The following is a 24,244-nucleotide window of genomic DNA, read 5'->3' as shown; positions in this document are numbered from 1 at the left end:
ATTGGGATCATTCCTGATAATTGATGGATTTGGAACCGTTCCTGATGATGGGTTGGGATTACTCTTGTTGATGGATTGGGGATCATTCCTGATAATCGATTGATGAGAATCATTCCTGTTGATGGATTATGATTGTTCCTGATCATGGGTTGAAATCATTCCTGATAATGGATTGGAAATTATTCCTGATGACAGATTGGGGTCATTCCTGAAAATGGATTGGAATCATTCCTGATAATTGATGTATTGGGAGTCATTCCTGTTGATGGATTATGATTGTTCCTGATGATGGATTGGGAATCATTCCTGATGATGGATTGGGATCGTTCCTAGTGATGGACTGGAATCATTCCTGGTAATTGATGGATTGGGGATCGTTCCTGATGATGGATTGGGATTACTCCTGATGATGGACTGGGGATCATTCCTGATAATTGATGGATTGCGATAATTCCTGATGATGGAGTGGGATAATTCCTGATGATGGATTGGGAATCATCTCTGATGATGGATTGGGGATCATTCCTGATGATGGATTGGGATCATTCCTGATGATTCGAGAATTGAGTATCATTCCTGATGATGGATTGGGGATCATTTCTGATAATTGATGGATTGGGAATCGTTCCTGTTGATGGATTGGGATCATTCCTGATAATTGATGGATTGGGGATCATTCCTGAAAATTGAAGGATTGGGAATCGTTCCTGTTGATGGATTGGGATCATTCCTGATGATGGATTGGAATCATTCCAGATAATTCATGGATTGGGGTCATTCCAGATGATGGATTGGAATCATTCCTGATAATTCATGGATTGGGATCATTCCTGATGATGGATTGGAATCATTCCTGATAATTCATGGATTGGGATCATTCCTGATGATGGATTGGAATCATTCCTGATAATTCATGGATTGGGATCATTCCTGATGATGGATTGGGGTTAATTCCTGATGGTGGATTGTGAATCGTTCCTGTTGTTAGATTGGGATCATTCCTAATGGCGGATTAGGTTCATTCCTTATGATGGATTGCAGATCATTCCTGATGATGGGTTGGAGTCATTCCTGATGATGAATTGGGGTTTATTCTAGATGATGGATTGGGAATTGTTCCTGATGATGGATTGGGAATTGTTCCTGATGATGGATTGGGATCATTCCTGGTGATGGATTGGGAATTGTTCCTGATGATGGATTGGGAATTGTTCCTGATGATGGATTGGGATCATTCCTGGTGATGGATTGGGAATTGTTCCTGATGATGGATTGGGATCATTCCTGGTGATGGATTGGGAATCGTTCCTGTTGATGGATTGGGATTGTTCTTGCTGATGGATTGGGAATTGTTCCTGATGATGGATTGGGATCGTTCCTGGTGATGGATTGGGAATTGTTCCTGCTGATGGAGTGGGATCATTCTTGATGATGGATTGGGCTTGTTCCTGATAATGGATTGGGAATCATTCCTAGTGATGGATTGCGATCATTCCTGATAATTGATTGATTGGTAATCGTTCCTGATGATGGATTGGGATCGATCCTGATGTATAGCTGTTTTTGACAATTCTAATCAATCCTCATTTCTTCATAGTTCACTGATCAGAGATGATGAGGAAATCTTTTCGTTTAGCACTCTGCAGATTTACCCTGGGTCCTTGGGGACAGCCAGTGCTAGCAGCCAATATCTGTGCAGGGTTCATCAATGAGGAAGCGACCACAGTGGGTGCAGGTATCGACTGCCATTTGCCCCTTGGGTAACTGGGGTAAACCTGTATTTGTAGATTGTGGTAATCTTTCTAATCGGGGAGGGACTATTTCTGATGATTATAGATTGCCGATGTTCCTGATAATGCACTGACCATTCCCAATAATCCAGAAGAAACAAACTGCTTCTGCTTAAAGTGATTTTAGGATCAGTGTCATCTAAACATCCTAACAGCTAAATGGTTTACCCAAAGACTTTGACATGAACCAATTTGCATGCACAACAAATACAGCTTTAGTTAAGGATTATCCAGTATTAAGAAGATTTATCGTCACACCAGATGTGTTGGGCTTTAATGCAATAAAGGAAGTTAATTCCACACAAACAGCCACTGCCAGCTGTTCCCCAGGGAAAAACTCATATTTAGCTTAAAGATGGAAAAAAGATTTTCACTTCACTGTACACTAACCCTCTATGGCTCAATTGTACTCTGAAACTCTGCCTGATGTTGTAGGTTATCGACATTACTAAAAGAGCAGGAGAGGACGTTCCAACAACTGCACCCAGTTTTCCTCTGATTGGACCTGGCAATAATTGCAGGATCTCTGCATTTTGGAATCTGTCCTCAATATTTTTCCTTTCTCAAAATGATTGCAGTTCCTGATAAGAATGAAACATTATGAAGAAAGCCAAACAGCAATAGGTTCAATGATTCCACCATATTCCCAGAACAATCCCACCGATCAAACCCTCTTCAGCTCATCATATCTATTGATTCCCTCCCATATCCACCAAAATTCCCTCTCCATATCCTCCATAATTCCCTCTCCATACCCCCCCAGTCCTCTCTCCAAACCCCCCAGTCCTCCCCATACCCCCCAAGTCCCCTCTCCAAACCCCCCAGTCTCCTCTCTACCCACCAGTCCGCTCTCCATACCCACCGTTCCCTCTCCAAACCCCCCAAGTCCCCTCTCCATACCCCCGTCCCCTCTCCATACCCCCCCAGTCCCCATGCCATAACCACCCCAGTCCCCTCTCCATAACCCCCCAGTCCCCCCCTCTCCTTTCCTTATGCTGGATCCCTCTCACATTATTCCCCTGTCCCTCATCATCATATCTCTCAGGAATTCAAAGTAGTAAGAGGGCTGGGGTCAATTAGGGACCTAAAAGGGCAAAGTCAGAGTGATGGAGGAGGCAGTCGAGACATGGGATGGGCTCAACTTGATAACAAGGCGGTACAGCATTAGAAAGGCTGGCGAAACCTAAAGTTGGAATGGATGAGATCCATCCGAGGATACTGAGGGAAGGGTGGAAATTGGCCACAGTCTTCCAATCCTCCTTAGGTACAGTTGGGAGTGGGGGAGGGGGCGGTGCCAGAGGACTGCTAAATGTCAATATTATACCGTGTTATTCCTCTGGGGGCGTGGGTTCAAATCGCACCATGGCAGCTGTCGGAATTTAAATTAAATTAAGAAAATCTGGAATATAAAGCTCGTCTCAGTAATTGTGGTCATGAAAGTATTATTGATTGTTTTAAAAATAAAGGGACGCACAGAGAGGAGACTACCTTGGAGTGAAACGTTGACAGAGTGTGTAGTTGGGAATTTGATTCAAGTGGGAATTCAGTGCGCAGGGGGAATGAGATGCTCCTTTGTCCACTTTTTTCAGCCTCCGGTAGTTGGTGAGTTTCCTTCCTCGTCTTCAAGTTAGGTGAGTGCAACTTTCTATTACGTTATCTGTGTAAATTATGACCGAATTAACTAATTAGGTAAATAGGTTTGGACAGAAATGGCAGGGCTGGAGGTGTGCCGTGACTGCAGCATATGGGAATCTGTGGAATGCACTGCACTTCAGGACAACTATATCTGCAGCAAGTGTCTGCTGAGCTGCTGAGCTGGAGTTTGAGCTGTGGACAGTGCAGGGCATCAGGGATGGGGCGAGTTACCGGGATACTTTGTTCCAGGAAACAGTCACATCCCTTAGGTTAGGCAGAACTTTAGAGTCTGTCAATGATCAGGGACTGGAGAGTGCGACATGCATGTAGTATAATTTTTATTCATTCGTGGGATGTGGACGTCGCTGGCTAGGCCAGCATTTATTACCCATCCTAATTGACCTTGAGAAGGTGGTAGTGAGAAGCCTTCTTGACCCGCTGCAGTCCATGTGGTGTAGGTACACCCACAGAGCTGCTGGGAAGGGGGTTCCAGGATTTTGACCCAGTGACAGTGAAGGAACGGCGATATATTTCCAAGTCAGGATGGTGAGTGAGTTCGAGGGGAGCTTCCAGGTGGTGATGTTCCCATCTGTCTGCTGCCCTTGTCCTTCTAGATGGTAGTAATCGTGGGTTTGGGAGGTGCTGTCTAAGGAGCCTTGGTGAATTCCTGCAGTGCATCTTGTAGATGGTACACACACTGCTGCTACTGTGTGTCAGTGGTGGAGGTAATGAATATTTGTGGATGTGGTGCCAATCAAGTGGGCTGCTTTGTCCTGGATGGTGTCAAGCTTCTTGAGTGTTGTGGGAGCTGCACTCATCCAGGCAAGTGGGGAGTATTCCATCACACTCCTGACTTGTGCCTTGTAGATGGTGGACAGGCTTTGGGGAGTCAGGAGGTGAGTTACTCGCCACAAGATTCCTAGCCTCTGACCTGCTTTTGTAGCCACAGTATTTATATGGCTGGTCCAGTTCAGTTTCTGGTCAATGGTAACCTCCAGGATGTTGATAGTGGGGGATTCAGTGATGGTAATGCCATTGAATGTCAAGGGGCGATTGTTAGATTTTCTCTTGTTGTAGATGGTCATTGCCTGACACTTGTTTGGCGTGAATGTTACTTGTCACTTGTCAGCCCAAGCCTGGATATTGTCCAGGTCTTGTTGCATTTGAACATGGACTGCTTCACTATCTGTGGAGTCACAAATGGTGCTGAACACTGTACAATCATCAGCGAACATCTCCACTTCTGACCTTATGATGGAAGGAGGGTCATTGATGAAGCAACTGAAGACGTTTGGGTCGAGGACACTACCCTGAGGAACTCCTGCAGTGATATTTTGGAGCTGAGATGACTGACCTCCAACAACCACAACCATTTTCCTTTGTGCTAGGTTTGACTCCAACCCACGGAGAGTTTTCCCCCTGATTCCCATTGACGCCAGTTTTGCTGGAGCTCCTTGATACCATACTCAGGCAAATGCAGCCTTGATGTCAGGGACAATCACTCTCAGCTTACCTTGGGAATTCAGCTCTTTTGTCCATGTTTGGACCAAGTCTATAGTGAGGTCAGCAGCTGAGTGGCCCTGGCAGAACCCAAACTGGGTGTCAGTGAGCAGGTTATTGCTAAGCAAGTGATGCTTGATAACATTGTTGATAGAAACATAGAAACATAGAAACTAGGAGCAGGAGTAGGCCATTCGGCCCTTCAAGCCTGCTCCGCCATTCGTTATGATCATGGCTGATCATCCAACTCAATAGCCTGCTCCCGCTTTCTCCCCATACCCTTTGATCCCTTTCGCCCCAAGAGCTATATATACCTCTTTTTTGAAAACATACAATGTTTTGGTCTCAACTACTTTCTGTGGTAACGAATTCCACGGGCTCACCACTCTCTGTGTGAACAAATTTCTCCTCATCTCAGTCCTAAATTGTCTACCCCCTATCCTCAGACTGTAACCTCTGGTTCTGGACTCCCCCACCAACGGGAACATCCTTCCTGCATCTACCCTGTCTAGTCCTGTTAGAATTTTATAGGTTTCTATGAGATCCCCCCTCATTCTTCTGAACTCCAGCAAATATAATCCTAATCGACTCAATCTCTCCTCATATGTCAGTCCCGCCATCCCAGGAATCAGTCAGGTAAACCTTCGCTGCACTTCCTCTATAGCAAGAACATCCTTCCTCAGGTAAGGAGACCAAAACTGCACACAATATTCCAGGTGTGCTCTCACCAAGGCCCTGTACAATTGCAGCAAGACATTCCTGTTTCTGTACTCGAATCCTCTGGTATGAAGGCCAACATACCATTTGCCTTCTTTACTGCCTGCTGCACCTGCATGCTTACCTTCAGTGACTGGTGTACAAGGACACCCAGGTCTCATTGCACATTCCCCTCTCTCAATTTATAGCCATTCAGATAATAATCTGCCTTCCTGTTTTTGCTACCAAAATGGATAACCTCACATTTATCCACATTATACTGCATCTCCCATGCATTTGCCCACTCACTCAATTTGGCCAAATCACACTGAAGCATCTCTGTATCCTCCTCACAGCTCACCCTCCCACCCAGCTTTGTGTCATCTGCAAACTTGGAGATATTACATTTAATTCCCTCATCTAAATCATTCATATATATTGTGAATAGCTGGGGTCCCAGCACTGATCCCTGCGGTACCCCACTAGTCACTGCCTGCCATTCGGAAAAAGATCCGTTTATTCCTACTCTTTGTTTCCTGTCTGCCAACCAGTTTTCTATCCATCTCAATACACTACCCCCAATCCCATGCGCTTTAATTTTACACGTTAATCTCTTATGTGGGACTTTGTCGAAAGCCTTCTGAAAATCCAAATAAACCACATCCACTGGCTCCCCCTCATCAACTCTATTAGTTACATCCTCGAAAAATTCCAGTAGAATTGTCAAGCATGATTTCCCTTTTGTAAATCCATGATGACTTCTTCCATTACTTTACTGATGATCGAGAGTAGACTGATGGGGCAATAATTGGCTGGGTTGGATTTGTCCTGCTTTATGTGTACAGGACATACCTGGGCAATTTTCCACACAGCCGGGTGGCTGCCAGTGTTGTAATTGTACTGGAACAGCTTGGCTAGGGGTGCAGCAAGTTCTGGAAAACAATTCTTCAATGCTATTGCCAGAATATTGTCAGGGCCCATAGGATTTGCAGTATCCAGTGCCTTCAGCCATTTCTTGATATCACGTGGAGTGAATCAAATTGGCTGAAGACTGGCATCTATGATGCTGGGGACCTCCAGAGGAGGCCGAGATGGATCATCCACTCAGCACTTTTGGCTGAAGATTGTAACAAATGCTTCAGCCTTATTTGCACTAATGTGCTGGGCTCCCCCATCATTGAGGCTAGGGATATTTGTTGTGCTTCCTACTCCAGTGAGTTGTTTAATTGTCCACCACCATTCACGACTGGATGGGGCTGGACTGCAGAACTTAGATCTGATCCATTGGTTGTGGGGTCGCTTAGCTCTGTCTATCATTTGCTGCTTATGCTGTTTGGCACGCAAGTCTTATAGCTTTACCAGGTTGACACCTCATTTTTAGGTATGCCTGGTGCTGCCCCTGGCATGCCCTCCTGCACTCTTCATTGAATCAGGGTTGATCCCCTGGTTTGATAGAAATGGTAGAGTGGGGGCTATGCCGGGCCATGAGGTTACAGATTGTGTTTGAGTACAATTATGCTGCTGCTGATGGCTCACAGCACCTCATGGATGCCCAGTCTTGAGTTGCTAGATCTGTTCGAAATCTATTCCATTTAGCATGGTGATAGTGCCACACAACATGATGGAGGGTATCCTCAATGTGAAGGCAGGACTTCGTCTCCACAATAACTGTGCGGTGGTCACTCCTACCAATACTGTCATGGACAGATGCATCTGTGGAAGGCAGTTTGGTGGGGATAAGGTCAAGTATGTTTTTCCCTCTTGTTGGCTCCCTCACCACTTGCCGCAGACCCAGTCTAGCTGTTATGCCCTTTTGGACTCGGCCGTCTCAGTCAGTAGTGGTGCTTCCAAGCCACTCTTGGTGATGACCATTGAAGTCCACCACCCAGAGTACATTCTGTGCCCTTGCCACTCTCAGTGCTTCCTCCAAGTGGTGTTCAACATGGAGGAACGTTGATTCATCTGCTGTTGGAGGGCGGTACGTGGTAATCAGCAGGAGGTTTCCTTGCCCATGTTTGAACTGATGCCATGAGACGTCACGGGGTCGGTAGTCAACGTTGAGGACTCCCAGGGCAGCTCCCTCCTGACTGTACACCACTGTGCCACCACCTCTGCTGGGTCTGTCCTGCCGGTAGGACAGAACATACCTAGGGTTGGTGATCATAAGACATAAGACGTAGGAGCAGAAGTAGGCCATTCAGCCCGTCGAGCCTGTTCTGCCATTCAATGAGATCATGGCTGATCTGATAATCCTCAACTCCACTTTCCTGCCTTTTCCCCATAACCCTTGATTCCCTTTCTGATTAAAAATCTGTCTATCTCAACCTTGAATATACTTAACGACCCAACCTCTACAGCCCTCTGTGGTAAAGGATTCCACAGATTCACCACCCTCTGAGAGAAGAAATTCTTCCTCATCTCTGTCTTAAATGGGCGCCCCCTTACTCTGAGATTATGCCCTCTGGTCCTAGACTCTCCTACACGGCGAAACAGCATCTCAGCGTCTACCCTGTCAAGACCCCTAAGAATCTTATATGTTTCAATAAGGTCACCTCTCATTCTTCTAAACTCCAATGAGTACAGGCCCAACCTAATCAACCTTTCCTCATAAGAAAATCCCTCCATACCCGAGATCAACCTAGTGAACCTTCTCTGGACTGCCTCCAATGTCAGTATATCTTCCCTTAGATAAGGGGACCAAAACTCTTCACGGTATTCTAGGTGTGGTCTAACTAGTGCCTTGTATAGTTTCAGCAAGACCTCCCTATTTTTATACTCCAATTCCTGTGAAATAAACAGGCCAACATTCCATTTGTCTTCCCGATTACCTGCTGAACTTGTATGTTAGCTTTTTGGGATTTATAGACGAGGACCCCCAAATCCCTCTGTGTTGCAGCTTTCTGCGGTCTTTCTCCATTTAAATAATATTCAGCTCCTCTATTCTTCCTGCTAAAGCACATAACCTCACATTTTCCCACATTATATTCCATTTGCCAAGTTTTTTCCCGCCCATTTATCCTGTCTGTATTCCTCTGTAGACTCTTTGTGTCATCGTGGTGAGCACTTGCCTTCCCACCTATTTTTTTGCATCATCCGTAAACTTTGTGATAGTACATTCACTTCCCTCATCCAAGTATATAATCTGTATTGTAAATAATTGAGGCCCCAGCACTGATCTCTGTGGCATCCTGAAAATGCCCCCCTTATCCCAACCCTCTGTTTTCTATTAGTTAGCCCATCCTCTATCCATGCTAATAAACTACCCCCAATACCATGGGCTCTAATATTTTTAAGTAGCCTTATGTGTGGTACCTTATCAAACGCCTTTTGGAAATCCAAATATATTACGTCTACTGATTCCCCTTTATCTATCCTCCTCAAAGAAATCTAATAAATTTGTCAGGCATGATTTCCCCTTCATGAAGCCATGCTGACTCTGCTTGATTATATTATGTATTTCTAAATGCTCTGCTATTACATCCTTTATAATAGACTCTAACATTTTCCCAATGATGGATGTTAAGCTAAACTGTCCTATACTTACCCGTTTCTGGTCTCCCTCCCTTTTTGAATAAGGGTGTTACATTGGCAGTTTTCCAGTCCTCTGGGGCTTTTCTAGAATCTAAGGATTCTTGGAAGAATACTACCAGTGCATCCACTATCTCTGTAGCTACTTCCTTTAATATCCTAGGATGCAACCCATCAGGTCCAGGGGACTTATCGGCTTTTAGCCCCATCAGTTTCCCCAATACTTTTTCTGCAGTGATATGGGTGTCTGGGACATTATCTGTAAGATATGATTCCGTGAGGATGACTATGTCAGGCTGTTGCTTGATTGGTCTGTGAGACAGGTCCCCCAATTTTGGCACTAACCCCTAGATGTTAGTAAGGAGGAATTTGCAGGGTCAACAGGGCTGAGTTTGCCATTGTCATTTCCGGTGCCTGGGTCGATGCCGGGTGGTCCGTCTGGTTTCAGTCCTTTTTTGAGACTTTGTAGCAGTTTTGATACAACTGAGTGGCTTGCTAGGCCATTTCAGAGGGCATTGAAAAGTCAGTATAGTCGGGGGGATAGAAACGGTTCTCTGCAGCTGCAACCGGGAGCTCCGATGTTTATGGCCAGGATTTTTCGGACATCGGGGTTTCCGTTTCCACCATCTGAAGAGTCAGTGGAGAAGACACCCCATCGATTCAGCCTGGTCCGCAACCATTTAATGCTCAAGCAATTAACTGGCTGGAGGCAGAGCTTCCACCCCTGACTGGGCAGTCTCGTGTCAGAGAACTGCCAACTAATCTGATTGGCTGACAACTCTCTAGTCCCTGCACCACCAGAAGCTGCAGTGGACAGGACTGGGATGGCAAACAGTTCCCAGAGCCTAAGTCCCAGGATTCCAGGACCAGGTAAGTTTTAGTGGACTAGAGGCAGAGAGGGGAGGCCCAGTGGGGTGGACAGAGGGGCGTGGGGGTGTTGGTAGAGAGGCTTTGGGGGAGGGGGGACCTGCAGCAGCTGGATCTTCTGGGGGTGATGGAGTGACGTCTGATGTTAAAAGGAGGCTGCTGACGGACGCACCAACCCCCTCCCATCCAAGGCCTGAGTATGGTTAATTTTTGGCTCCTCCCCCCAACTCCTCCCGCCAGCCTGAAAATTGAGGCTGGGTGGGAAACAGCCCTCAAGTGGTCAATAATTGATCACTTAAGGGCCTCAACCGGGGCAACAGTAGGTGGGTTGGCCTAGGCCACAACTAGTGGCACAAATTGAGGCAAATGATTTGGATCTAATCGCCATTACAGAAACATGGTTGCAAGGTGATCGAAGTTGAGAAATAAATATTCCAGGGTACACAATATTTCAGAAAGACAGACAGACAGAATGGAAAATGAGGAGGGGTAGTCCTGATAGTAAAGGATGACATAAAGACATTAGTGAGAAAGGATCTGGTCTCAGATCATTTAGTAGAATCAGTATGGGTGGAAACTAGGAATATCAAGAGTCAGAAAACATCGGTGGGAGTAGTTTATAGGCCCCCTAACAGTAATTAGACCATTGGACAGAGCATTACACAAGGTTATGGGAGGTTGTAACAAAGGCAGTGTAATAATTGTGGGGGAACTTAATCTTCATATAGACTGGAGCAATCGAATTGACAAGAATGGGCTAGAAGATGACTTTGTGACAGCTTTTTGGAACAATGTGTTGTGGAACCGACTATGGATAAAGCTATCTTAGATTTAATATTGTGTAGCGAAGCAGGGTTAATTAATAATGTCATAGTAAAAGATCCACTGGGAAATAGTGATCATAATACCATTGGATTCCATGTTAAGTTTGTAAGTGACATACCCCAATCGCAAACAAGAATTTTTTAACTTAACAAAGTCAATTATGTAGGGAAGAACGGACTAAGGTTAATTGGGTAAATAGACTAAAAGGTATGGAGGTAAATGGGAAACATTTATAAAAATAATTCAAAATGTTCAACAAAAATGCATTACATTGAAAAGTAAAAACTCAGCGAGAAAGACCCATCTGTGGTTCACTCAAGAAGTTAAGGATAGTCTTAGATTAAAAGAAGTGTCTTATAATGTTGCAAATAACAGTAGCAAGTCTGAGGATTGGGAGTGTTTTAGAGGCCACCAAAAAGTTGATAAAAAGGGAAAAATAGAAAATGAGAGTAAACTAGCTGGAAACATAGAAAGAGATTGTAAGAGATCTTATAACTATAAAAAAGGAAGAGAGTAGCTAAAGTAAATAGTGCAGAGGCAGGAGAAATTATCATGGGGAATGAGGCACTGAACAAATATTTTGTGTCTGTCTTCATAGTAGAAGACACAATTTTCACACCAGAAAGAGACAGTAGCCTTGGGGCTAAAAAGATTGAGGAAATTTATATTAGCAGAGAAAAAGCATTGAAGAAACTTAAGGGACTAAAATCCAACAAACCCCATGACCCAATGGCCTACATCCTAAGATTCTAAAAAGAAAGCTGCAGAGGTAGTGAATGTGCTGGCTATGGTTTTCCAAAATTTCTTAGATTCAAGAAAGGTCCCATTAGATTGGAAGCTGACAAATGCTACACCACTTTTCAAGAAAGGAGGGAGAGAGAACAGTGAAGCACAGGCCAAATAGTTGTTTAATAGTATAGAACTCGAGTATTGCTGAAAAAAGACACATGTTGTCGAAGCTTTTCGTCTTGCACTCATTAGGGCAATTTGCAAGAATACCAAATGTAAAGGGAACAACAATTTGTATTTGGCAACACTTCTACCAATCAGAGACCACCTGCCAACCAATCAGCACTCTCTTCTCATGAAGTATAAATTGTTGTTCTCTTTACATTTGGTACTCTTCCAAACCACAGGCCAGTTACCTAACATTAGCTGTTCGGGTAATGTTGGAAGCTAATATTGAGGAAGTCTTAACAATGCACTTAGAAAAGCATATTATGATTAGAACAAGCCAACATGGTTTTACTAAAGGGAAATCCTGTTTGACAAATTTATTAGAGTTTTTTGAGGATGTAATGACTAGGGTAGATAAAAGGGAACCAATAGATGTAGTATACCTGGGCCAAAATTTTACAGCCCCATCACGGTGGGAGCAGTGCCGTAAAATGCAGAGAAGCCATTCAAAAGTCCATTGACTTCAGTGGGACCGTTAAATCCGCCGGCATAAAATTCCATCCCTGGATTTCCAAAGGCATTCGATAAGGTGCCACACAAAAGGTGAATAGGCAAGATAAAGGCTCATGGAACGGATAGAGGATTGGTTAATGGATAGAAAGCGGAGAGTGGGCATAAATGAGGCTTTTTCAACTGGACAGGCAGTGAATAGTGGAGTGTCACAAGGATAAGTGTTGTGGCCTCAGCTATTTACAATCCATGTAAATGTCTCAGGTGAAAAAACAGAGTAATGTATCAAAGTTCACTGGTGGTACCAAGCTAGGTGGAAAGGTAAGCTGTGGGGAAGACACAGAGAGGCTGCAAAGAGACATAAACAGGTTAAATGAGTGGGCAAAAGATGGCAGATGGAGTATAATATGGGGAAGTGTGAAACTATTAACTTTGGCCTTAAGAATAGAAAAGCAGAATATTTTTTAAAGTGAGAAACTTATCAGTGTTGATATTAAAAGAGACTTGGGTGTGCTCATACAAGGAATTCCGAAAGTTAACACGCAGGTGCAGCAAGCAATTAGAAAGGCAAATGCTATGTTGGCCTTTTTTTGCAAGGGGATTGGAGTACAAGAATAAAGAAGTCTTGCTACAGTTGTACAGGATTTTGGTGAGACGACATCTGGAATACTGTGTGCAGTTCTTGTCCCCACATTTAAGAAAGGATATTGGAGGCCGCACAGCGAAGGTTCACTAGATTGGTCCCAGGGATGAGGGGGTTGTCCTATGATTAGAGGCTGAGTAAATTGGTCTTATATTCTCTGGAGTTTAGAGAAATTAGATGAGGAGAAATTACTTCATTTGAGGGTTGTGAATCTTTGGAATTCTCTACGCTAGAAGGTTGTGGATGTTCCATCGTTGAATACATTTAGGGCTGGGATAGACTGATTTTTGGTCTCACAGGAAATTAAGGGGTATGGGGAGTGGGTGGGAAAATGGAGTTAAAGCCCAGGATCAGTTATGATCCTATTGAATGGCGGAACAGGCTCGAGGGGTCACATGGTCTACTCCTGCTCCAATTTCTTATGTTCGTGCTTAAAATCCATCTGGTTCACTACTGTCCTTGAGGGAAGAAAATCTGCCATCCTTACCTGGTCTGGCCCACATGTGACTCCAGACCCACAGCAATGTGGTTGACTTTTAACTGCCCTCTGAAATGGTCTATCAAGCCACACAGTTCAAGGGCAATTAGAGGTCGGCAACAAATGCCGGCCTTGCCAGCGATACCCACAACCCATTCAAACATGGACAAAAGAGCTGAACTCCCGAGGTGAGGTGAGAGTGACTGCCCTTGACATCAAGGCCGCATTTGACAGAGTATGGCATCAAGGAGCCCTAGCAAAACTGGAGTCAATGGGAATCAGGGGGAAAACTCTCCGCTGTTTGGAGTCATCCCTAGCACAATGGAAGATGGTTGTGGTTGTTGGAGGTCAGTCATCTCAGCTCCAGGACATCACTGCAGGAGTTCCTCAGGGTCGTGTCCTCGGCCCAACCATCTTCAGCTGCTTCATCAATGACCTTCCTTCCATCATAAGGTCAGAAGTGGGTATGTTCGCTGATGATTGCACAATGTTCAGCACCATTCACGACTCCTCAGATACTGAAGCAGTCCATGTCCAAATGCAGCAAGACCTGAGCAATATCCAGGCTTGGGCTGACATGTAGCAAGTAACATTCGTGCCACACAAGTGTCAGGCAATGACCATCTCCAACAAGAGAGAAGCCAACCATTGCCCCATGACATTCAATGGCATTACTATCACTGAATCCCCTACTATCAACATCCTGGGGGATTACCATTGACCAGAAACTGAACTGGACTAGCCATATAAATACTGTGGCTACAATAGCAGGTCAGAGGCTAGGAATCATGCGACAAGTAACCCTGACTCCCCAAAGCCTGTCTACCATCTACAAGGCACAAGTTAGGAGTGTGATGGAATACTCCCCAGTTGCCTGGATGAATGCAGCTCCCACAACACTCAAGAAGCTTGACACCATCCAGGACAAAGCAGCCCACTTGATTGGCACCACATCCACAAACATTCACTCCCTCCACCACCAACGCACAGTAGCAGCAGTGTGTACCATCTACAAGATGCACTGCAAGGATTCACCAAGGGTCCTGAGACAGCACCTTCCAAACACACAACCACTACTATCTAGAAGGACAAGGGCAGCAAATAGATGGGAACACCACCTGGAAGTTCCCCTCCAAGTCACTCACCATCCTGACTTGGAAATATATCGCTGTTCCTTCACTGTCGCTGGGTCAAAATCCTGGAACTCCCTCCCTAACAGCACTGTGGGTGTACCCACACCACATGGACTGCAGCGGCTCAAGAGGGCAGCTCACCACCACCTTCTCAAGGGCAACTAAGGATGGGCAATAATGCTGGCCCAGCCAGCGAAGCCCACATCCTGTGAATGAATGAAAAAAAAATTTTTTAAATAAAAAAAGCTACCCTTGATCAAAAAAGATAGTGAAGATAAGCCTGGTAACTACCAACCAGGCAGTTTAATCTGCCACCATCTGCAAGTTCCCCTCCAAGCCACACACCATCCTGCCTTGCAACTATATCGCCATTCCTTCACTATCGTTGCGTCAAAATTCTGCAACTCCCCTCCTAAGAACACTGAGAATGTACCTACACCACATGGACTGCAACGGTTCAAGAAGGCAACTCATTACCATCTTCTCAAGGGCAGTTAGGGATGGGCAATAAATGCTGGCCTGGCCAGTGATGCCCACATCCCAGGAGCAAATAGAAACCTTGGTGGTGGGAAAGCTTTTTGAAATGATAATCTGGGGCAAAATTAGCAGGCATCTGGACAAGAGTGGATTAAGGAAAGCCAGAATTGATTTGTTCAGGAAAAATCATGTTTAACAAAATATTTTGAGGTTTTTGAGGAGTTAACAGAGAGGGCTGATGAGGGTAATGTGGTTGAGGTAGCGGTAACATGAATACAAATTTGCCATGTGACAGGAAACAAAGATTACCACAGAATTGTTCCAGTGCAGAAGGAAGGCCCAGCGTGTCTGCACCAGCTCTCCCAATGAGGATTTCACCTCGTGCCATTCTCCTGCCTTCTCCCTGTAACCCTGCAGATTGTTTCCTTTCAAATAATCATCTAATTCCCTCTTGAATGCCTCGATTGAACAGTTTCTCCCGATCTACTCTACCCCTCCTGATTTTGAATACCTCTATCAAATCTCCTCTCAGCTCCTTATCTTCAAGGAAGAGTCCCAACTTCTCCAATCTTACTTCATAACTGAAGTTCCTCATCTCCGGAATCATTCTCGTAAACCACTCTCTCCAATGCCTTCACATTCTTTCTAAATTGCGGTGCTAAGAACTGGACACAATACTCCAGCTGAGGTCTAACTAGTGTCTTATTCAAGTTCAAGATACCTCCCTGCTCTTGTACTTTATGCCCCCATTAATGAAGCCTAGAATATTGTATGCTTTAGTAACTGCTCTCTCAACCTGTCCTGCCACCCTTAATGACTTATGCGCATATACACCCAGGTCCCTCTGCTCCTGCACCTCCTTTGTACCCTTTATTTCATACTGTCTGTCCATGTTCTTCCTGCCAAAATATATCACTTCACATTTCTCTGCATTGAACTTGATCTGCCATCTATCCACCCATTCCACCAATTTGTCTATGTCATTTTTAAATTCTGTCTTCTGTCCTCCTCACAGTTCACGATGCTTCCCAGTTTTGTATTGTCTGCAAACTTTGAAATTGCGCCCTGTACACTAAGGTCTAGGTCATTAATATATATCAGGAAAAGCAAGGGTCCCAACATTGACCCCTGGGGGACTCCACTACAAACCTTCCTCCAGCCCGAGAAACATCCATTAACCACGACTCTCTGTTTTCTATCACTCAGCTAATTCCGTATCCATGTTGCTGCTGTCCCCTTTATTCCATGAGCTAACAAGTCTGTTGCGTGGCACTGTATCAAATGCCTTTTGGAAATCCATTTACACCACATCAACAGCATTGTCTTCATCAAACCTCTTATCTCTTTGAAAAACTCCAGCAAGTTAGTTAAACATGAGTTTCTTTTCAGAAATCCATGCTGGGCTCTCCTTAATTAACCATTTGACTATTAATTCTGTCCCAAATTGCAATTTCTAGAAGTTTCCCCACCACCGAAGGTAAACTAACTAGCCTGTAGTTGCTGGGCTTATCCTTACACCCTTTTTTGAACAAGGGTGTAACATTTACAATTCTCCAGTCCTCTGGCACCACCCCTGAGTTTAAGGAAAACTGAAAAATTGTGGCCAGTGCCTCCACAATTTCCACGCTCACTTCCCTCAGAATCCTTGGATGCACCTTAACTGATCCTGGTGCCTAATCAACTTTAAGAACAGATAACTTATCCCAAACCTCTTCCTTATCAATTTTAAACACTTCTAGTGACAGAATTACATCCTCTTTCACCAGGGACCGTCTGGCATCTTCCTCCTTGGTAAAGTCAGATGCAAAGTATTCTTTTAATACCTTAACCATGCCCTCTGCCTTCATTTATTAAACCCCTTTTCGGTCTTTAATCAGCCCCACTCCTCCTTTTTCTCACACTTTTACAATTTATATGCCTTACAGAAGGTATCATTTTTAATCTTCTGGTTGTGGAGGCTCAGTCCGTGAGCAGCAATACTCACCAGCTGATCAACTTACCAGTTTCCTGTGATGTCAGACCTCAATTGCTGTTTCCTAATGTGGCCCTGACTTTCCTCAGAGGCAGCAGATAGCCCCCCCACTCTGAGAACTCACACCGCTGGTCCCTCCGCTCAGGACTCTCACTGCTTCTCGCTCTCTTTTTATAGCCCCTTGCTCTCCCACTGATTAGTGGTGAGCAATTGTTTTTCGGACCAGAGGATGGTATATGGTGATGTTCCCCAGGGATCAGTACTAGAGCCAATGTTTTTCTTCATCTGTATTGCCTTGAGTATAAAAGGCATCATTTCAAAATTTGCAGATGACACAAAACTTGGAAGCATTGTGAACTGTGAGGAGGATAGCAACAGACAAGACATAGGCTGGTCTCATAGGCGGACACATCGCAAATGAAATGTAATACAGGGAAATATGACACATTTTAGTGGAAAGAACGAGAAAAGGCAACTTAAAATAAAAGGTATCATTCTAAAGAGGGTGCAGGAACAAGGTTTCAGAGACAAAAGAACCTTGAGGTATATGTGCACAAATCGCTGAAGGCATCCGGGGAGGTTGAGAAAATAGTGAAAAAGGCATATGGACTTTATAAACAGAGGTATAGAGTACAAAAGCAAGGAAGTTATGATGAATATTTATATAACATTGGCTCAGCATCAACTGGAATATTGTGTCCAATTCCGGGCACTGCAATGTTGGAAGGATGTGAAGGCTTTGGAGAGGGTCTAGAAAAGATTCACAAGAATGGTTTGAGGACAAGAGACTTCAGTTACAAGGACAGACTGATGAAGCTGGAAATATTCTCCTCAGGTGCTCAATATCATATGTCGAGACAGAGCAGATAGAAACCTCCCATTGACACAAGGATTAAGAACCAGAGGACACCAATTTAAGGTTACAAAATAGAAAATATTTTTAGGCAGTGACTGATCAAGATGTAGATTGCCGAGCTTGAGAATGTGGTGGAAGCAGATTCAACCATGGCTTTCAAATGGGAATTGGATAAATATGTCAAGGTAAGACATTTGCAGGGCTTTGGGACAGTGGGATAGCTGAATTGTTCTTACAGAGAGCTGACATTGACTCAATGGACTTAATGGCCTCCTTCTATGCTGTAACCATTCTAGGACTCTAATATCCGCCCAGTTCCCTCACCATATTCCCCAGGCCCCTAATACCCTATCCCTCAATCCCTTTACCATTTCATCTAGTCTCCTCTCCATATCCTCCAATGCTTTCTCATCATATCCCAGTCTCTACCATTTCCCCCAATCACCCACCATCTTTGTGCCAGACAAGTACCAGAGAATGACCATCTCCATCAAGAGAAAATCTAAACATTTCCCCATGACATTCAATGACATTACCATCATATTCTTGAGGATTACCACCGACCAGAAACTGATCCAGTCACATAAATACTGTGTCAGAGGCTGGGAATTCTGTGGAAATTAACTCACTCCCTGACTCCCCAAAGCCTGACCACCATTTACAAGGCACCAGTCAAGAATGTGATGGAATACTCCCTACTTGCCTGGATGAGTGTAGTTCCAACAACACTCAAGAAGCTCGACACCATCCAGGAAAAAGCAACCTGCTTGATCAGCACCCCATCCACCACCTTAAACATTCACTCCTTCCACTACCGGCACACAGTGGTAGCAATGTGTATTGTATTCAAGGTGCATTGCAGCAACTCACCAAGGTTCCTTCAACAGCACCTTCCAAACCCACGACCACTACCACCTTGAATAACAAGGGCAAGAGACACATGGAAACCACCTGTAATCTCCCCTCCAATCCAAAAACCATCCTGACCAGGAACTAAGTCACTGCTCCTTCATTGTCTCTGGGTCAAAATCCTGACAGCACTAGGGGTGGTCTGCAGTGGTTCAAGAAGGTGGTTTATCAAGGACAGTTAGGGATGACAGTAAATGCTGGCCTTGCAATTGACATTCAGATCCCAAGAATGAAAATAAACATCCCCAGTTCCTTCACCATGTCCCCAGTTCCCTCTTACCTTATGTGTCAGTCCTTTCTCACCATATCCCCCAGTGCCCTCACCGCATAGTCAGTCCCTTCTCACATACGTCCTCACATAACATTCAAAACTGATATGTTGTGACATGTGGCTCATCCCTTCACTTCTCAAAGCCTCTCCACCATTGACAAGAGTGATTAGAAGTAATATGGAATACTCACCACTGGATGTGTTGAGCTGCAGCAACACCTAAGTTCAACACTATCCAAGACAGAGCAGTTGCTTGATTGGAGTCCCTGCCAGACTGCTCTATCCATCCCCTCAGTACAGGAGTACTGTGGGTGCAGTGCGTACCAGATGTACCGGATGTACTGCTGCAGCTGACCAAGTCATTGCAACAGCATTTCCCAATCCCACTGCTTTTACCAGCGAGGACAAAAGCAGTGATTTCATAGAATCGCTATCACCTCCAAGTTCACTTCCAAGACACATACTTTCCTAACTTGGACAAGTATCACTGTTTCTTTATTGTTGCTGGGTCAATATGCTTGGCATCATTGAAACAGAGCCATCAATCACTAAAAGAACTGCACTGCTTCAAAGCAGACCCAGCTCCTCAAAGCAACTATGGACACATAATAAATGCAACTTCTACAGTGTGGCTTATAAATAAATGCTTCTGTTGAAATTCCGTCCACCAATGCACTGGTCTCAGTTTAGCAAACGTAAAAGCAAATATTGAAAGAATCATTTGAACAATGCATTTCAAACATATTGTGTTAGCATAACCTGACAGTGACCAGCACGTCTACTGTACATCCTTCAATGTGAGGAAATAAGCTTCATCTGTTGGGTGTAATGGTGTTTATTTCCTGTTCCTAATAGAAGGACAGTAAGCAAGAAACTATATTTTCTCCACTAATGGTTGAATTAATACATAGACCACAATATTTAGATATTTAGAGCCCAAGGGGCAGAATTTTCTGCCTGTCAGGTGGGCGGAGTGGGGGTGGGCACGATCAGGTCCACGCCGCCATTTTACATGGGCAGGCTAATTAAGGCCCGCCCAGCGTGACGCACACCTGGAAGCGCTGTGCTCTCCCTGTGCGGCTGGAGGGGGGCGTTGCCTGAGTCGGGAGTGCGCTCTTTCACGCAGGAGGTTTAGAGGAGGCACAGAGGTGCCTCAGGGAGATTAGTTTTAAGTCCAAAAAGTTTAATAAAGTGGCAAGAAAATTTTTATGACACGTCCCTTCATGTGAAACTGTCACATGAGCTGGGACATATGCATTAATTCCAATAAAAACTTTTGTCAAAATTTAAAATCATTCCGGCCCATGGATGAGGCTCCATGAAAAACGCATGCCCTACGTCACTGCGCGCCATTTTACGCCTTGGCGAGCGGGTCCTGGCCCCACGTGCCGAGCTGAAGATACATCCCAAGGCTTAGTGAAACCTGAATATTAACCACTTACCTGAACTGAATACATGATGATTTTAAAGCACCGTACTGCAAACAGCTTGGGCTCCCACAGTGAGTGGTTATCTAGGTGCCTGAGGAACAAATTACAAGGATTTATTTACACTTACAGTGGCCCATCCTGACAATAGATTCATAGAGTTATACAGCACAGAAACAGGCCCTTCGGCCCATTGTGTCCGTGCCGGCCATCAAGCCCCTATCTATTCCAATCCCATTTTCCAGCACTTGGCCTGTAGCCCTGTATGCTGTGGCGTTTCAAGCGCTCATCTAAATACTTCTTAAATGTTGTGAGGGTTCCTGCCTCAGGCAGTGAGTTCCAGATTCCAACCACCCTCTGGGTGAAATTTCTTTTCCTCAAAGCCCCTCTAAACCTCCTGCCCCTTACCTTAAATCTATGCCCCCTGATTATTGACCCCTCCACTAAGGGGAAAAGTTTCTTCCTATCTACCCGATCTATGCCCCTCATAATTTTGTACACCTCAACCAGGTCCCCCTCAGCCTTCTCTGCTCTAAGGAAAATAACCCTAGCCTAGCCAGTCTATTCTTATAGCTGAAACACTCCAGCCCAGGCAACATCCTGGAAAATCTCCTCTGCACCCCCTCCAGTGCAATCACATCCTTCCTATAATGTGGTGACCAGGACTGCACACAGTACTCCAGCTGTGGCCTAACTTTTTATACAGCTCCAACATAACCTCCCTGCTCTTATATTCTATGCCTCGGCTAATAGAGGCAAGTATCCCACGTGCCTTCTTAACCACCTTATCTACCTGTGCTGCTGCCTTCAGGGATCTATGGACATGTACACCAAGGTCCCTCTGATCCTCTGTACTTCCTAGGGTCCTACCATTCATTGTGTATTCCCTTGCCGTGTTAGTCCTCCCAAAATGCATCACCTCACACTTCTCATGATTAAATTCCATTTGCCACTGCTCTGCCCATCTTACCAGCCAGGGAAGGGATTCAATGGGTGGGTAGAGTGACAAATCTACCTTTGTCTCTAACCTTTATTGTTATCAAACATTGTGGGGTAGTGTATCAAGCTTGCTTTCAAATATATCCATAGCCTCAACCATCCCTATCTCGATAATCTCCAATTCTCACCTGTTGCACATTCCCAATTTTAATCCCAACACCATTCAGGTACCTGGGCCCTGGGTTCTTGAATTCTCTTCCTAAATCTCTCTGCCTTGCTTTCCATATTTAAGATGCTCCTTAAAACCTAACACTTTGACCAGACTTTTGATTATCTGGCCCAATAACTCTTTATGAAGCTTGATGTCAAATTTTGTTTTATAATGCACCTGTGATGCAGCTTGGAAAGTTTTATAAAATTAGAGGCCTTATATGAATATAGGTTGTGTTGTCTGCATTGGGATTCTAGATTACAACCTGCATTCCATTGTAGTTCATGGGTTATGGGAGGGGATAAATGGCTGGGTAGAGTCAGTGTTAGGGGAGAGTGTACATGGGCTATGTTAGGGGATTAAATGGGCGGGTAGAGTCAGTGATAGGAGAGAGTCTAAACTGGGCTGTGGAAGGAGATTAAATGGGTGGTTCGAGTAGTGATAGGGGAGAGTGTACATGGAGTTGTGGGAGAAGATTAAATGGGTGGGTAGAGTTAGCGATAGGGGAGAGTGTACATGGGGCTATGTTAGGGGATTAAATGGGTGGGTAGAGTCAGTGATAGGAGAGAATCTAAATTGGGCTATGTTAGGGGATTAAATGGGTAGGTAGAGTCAGTGAAAGGAGAGAGTCTAAATTGGGCTGTGAGAGGGGATTAAATAGATGGTTCGAGTAGTGATAGGGGAGAGTGTACATAGGGCCGTGGGAGGAGGTTAAATGGGTGGGTGGAGTCAGTGATAGATGTCAATAAACTATCATATTTTTCCTAATATTATTGTGAGATATTTTAAAGCAAGTTTATCTGTGTGTGGGTGCACGGTTCTGTATGTGGGGCTAATTTAATTAAACTAGAGATGATTAAACTGCAAGGTTTAAGTTATCAAAGAAGTGAGGTGTAAAACAGGCATTTAAAATGGAGATGAGTAAAGCTAGGGTGAAGTCTCAGCAGAGATGACATGAATGAAATTTGCATTTCTAGATAAGTGGGGAAGTGTTTGATTTTCAAAAGGACATGATAAGATTTTTACAATTGGCAAAATAAATAAGACAAGGTTATTATGTTGATTTTTCCCAAAAATGCTGGCCATGATGAGAACATGAAAGATTTTTATATTCTGGGAAAAGTAATTTCTAAAGACAAGTGGAAACAATGGGATTTACAAATCAAAAAGGATAAGATATATTTGAAGAAGGATGGAAGGCTGTATGATGTGTGACTGTGTGAGGTCCTGAAAGGCGACTGTGTAAAACAACTTGGGAAAAAGCCTCTAGCCACCCTGAAGAAATTTGCTGTTCCAGTAACCCAAGTTGTGTTAAAAGTCTTTGGAATTCCATTGTCCAGTGGGTGCTTGTGGTAATATTGCTGGATGACTTTATAAATTTGGAATCTATTTGGACTGTTGCTTTAAAGTGGGTGTGTAGCTGGGAGTCTGGTTAAGTAGAAATTTTGGGAACTGTTATGACTGTGTAACTGTAACCTTGTGTATGTTTAAGTTTTATCTTCTTTTATTAATAAATGTTTTAATTTAATCTTTAAAATCTCTAAAGGTGGTCGTGGACTCATTACTTCTGACTTCAGTGCACCAGCCTTCTCGTAATAAATACAAATTGCAAAATCCCTGTGTTAGATTGGCCAAGGTTGTGGATTTGGTCAGCCCGGGAAATACCACCTGCCATATCGTAATACAGGGGAAAGAGGCCATGCTCTTTTCTTAAGGACAAAACAATTTCCATTCAACATTATCTAAACAAACTATCACGTACATTAAAACGGGCTTGATGGCATTTTTGATGTTTCCATACGCAGCTCGGCCCAGCAGCTCCCGGAGGCAACCTTCGGCCACAGCAGCAGGCCTCTCCCTCTCCTTCTCAGCTGCTTGCAGTGGCGACGGAGAACGACTGAAAAGGTTTAATGAGGAGAATTAGAATTCACTGACTTGAACCCAGCTGAAATTTTAAACAAAAAGATGGAAATTTTACAGCTTTCCCCTGTTACAGAGGAGTTGAGGACAAGAACCAATAAAGGTCAGTGAGCACCGGAGTGATGGGCGCGAGGGATTTGGTGTGCAACGCTATACTCTCAGGAGTGTTTGAGATGAGCTGTAGGTTACAGAGCTTTGAGAATAGGAGGGTAGCTAGGAGAGAGTTCAAATAGTTGTCTAGAAGTGAACAGGCATGAGTGACAGTTTTGGCAGCAGTTAAGCTGAGACAAGGGCAGCATCATGTAATATTACTGAGGTGGAAGTAGGTGATCTTAGCAACAGGGAGCATGTAGGATCGAATGCTCAGTTCAGGGTTCAAAAGGAGACAGGCTGTAATCTGATTCAGTCTGAGATAATGACTTGGGGGATAGGTGATTGTGGGACAGAGTTTTGGCAGTAGATTCCAAATTCAGTACCTAAGAGCCAGAGATGACAGGAAGAGATTTACCAGTCAACAAACAGTCAGTCATGGAATTTTACAGCACAGAAGGCAGACCTTCGTGCCTACTCTTTGAACGAGTTATCCAATTATTCCCGCCCTGCAGTGTTTATCCAATTTCCTTTAGAAATTTACTATTGAATCCGTTCCAACCACCCTTTCAGGCAGCACGTTCCAGATCACAACAACTCACTGCTTACAAAGATTCTTATCATCTCCCCCTCTCAATCTTTTGCCAATTATCTTAAAGCTGTGGCCTCA

General features: G+C 44.3%; 1 protein-coding gene across 1 annotated transcript in view; it reads right to left on the bottom strand.

Moving 5' to 3' along the window:
• LOC144689990 (protein EFR3 homolog B-like) overlaps positions 1–24,244 on the bottom strand; it is a 177,027-nt gene that overhangs the window by 120,616 nt on the left and 32,167 nt on the right. The window contains exons 7-8 of the mRNA XM_078557529.1: positions 23,327–23,461; positions 20,430–20,508 (exon numbers count right to left, since the gene is read on the bottom strand). Of these exons, the coding sequence (XP_078413655.1) occupies positions 20,430–20,508; positions 23,327–23,461 (214 nt within the window). The remainder of the gene's footprint in view (positions 1–20,429; positions 20,509–23,326; positions 23,462–24,244) is intronic.

Source organism: Cetorhinus maximus, chromosome 14 (genome assembly GCF_964194155.1).
Source record: "Cetorhinus maximus chromosome 14, sCetMax3.hap1.1, whole genome shotgun sequence".
In the NCBI taxonomy this organism is placed as follows: Eukaryota; Metazoa; Chordata; class Chondrichthyes; order Lamniformes; family Cetorhinidae; genus Cetorhinus; species Cetorhinus maximus.
Note: the sequence above shows the minus strand (reverse complement) of the source record. Positions and strands in the feature narration are given on the sequence as shown.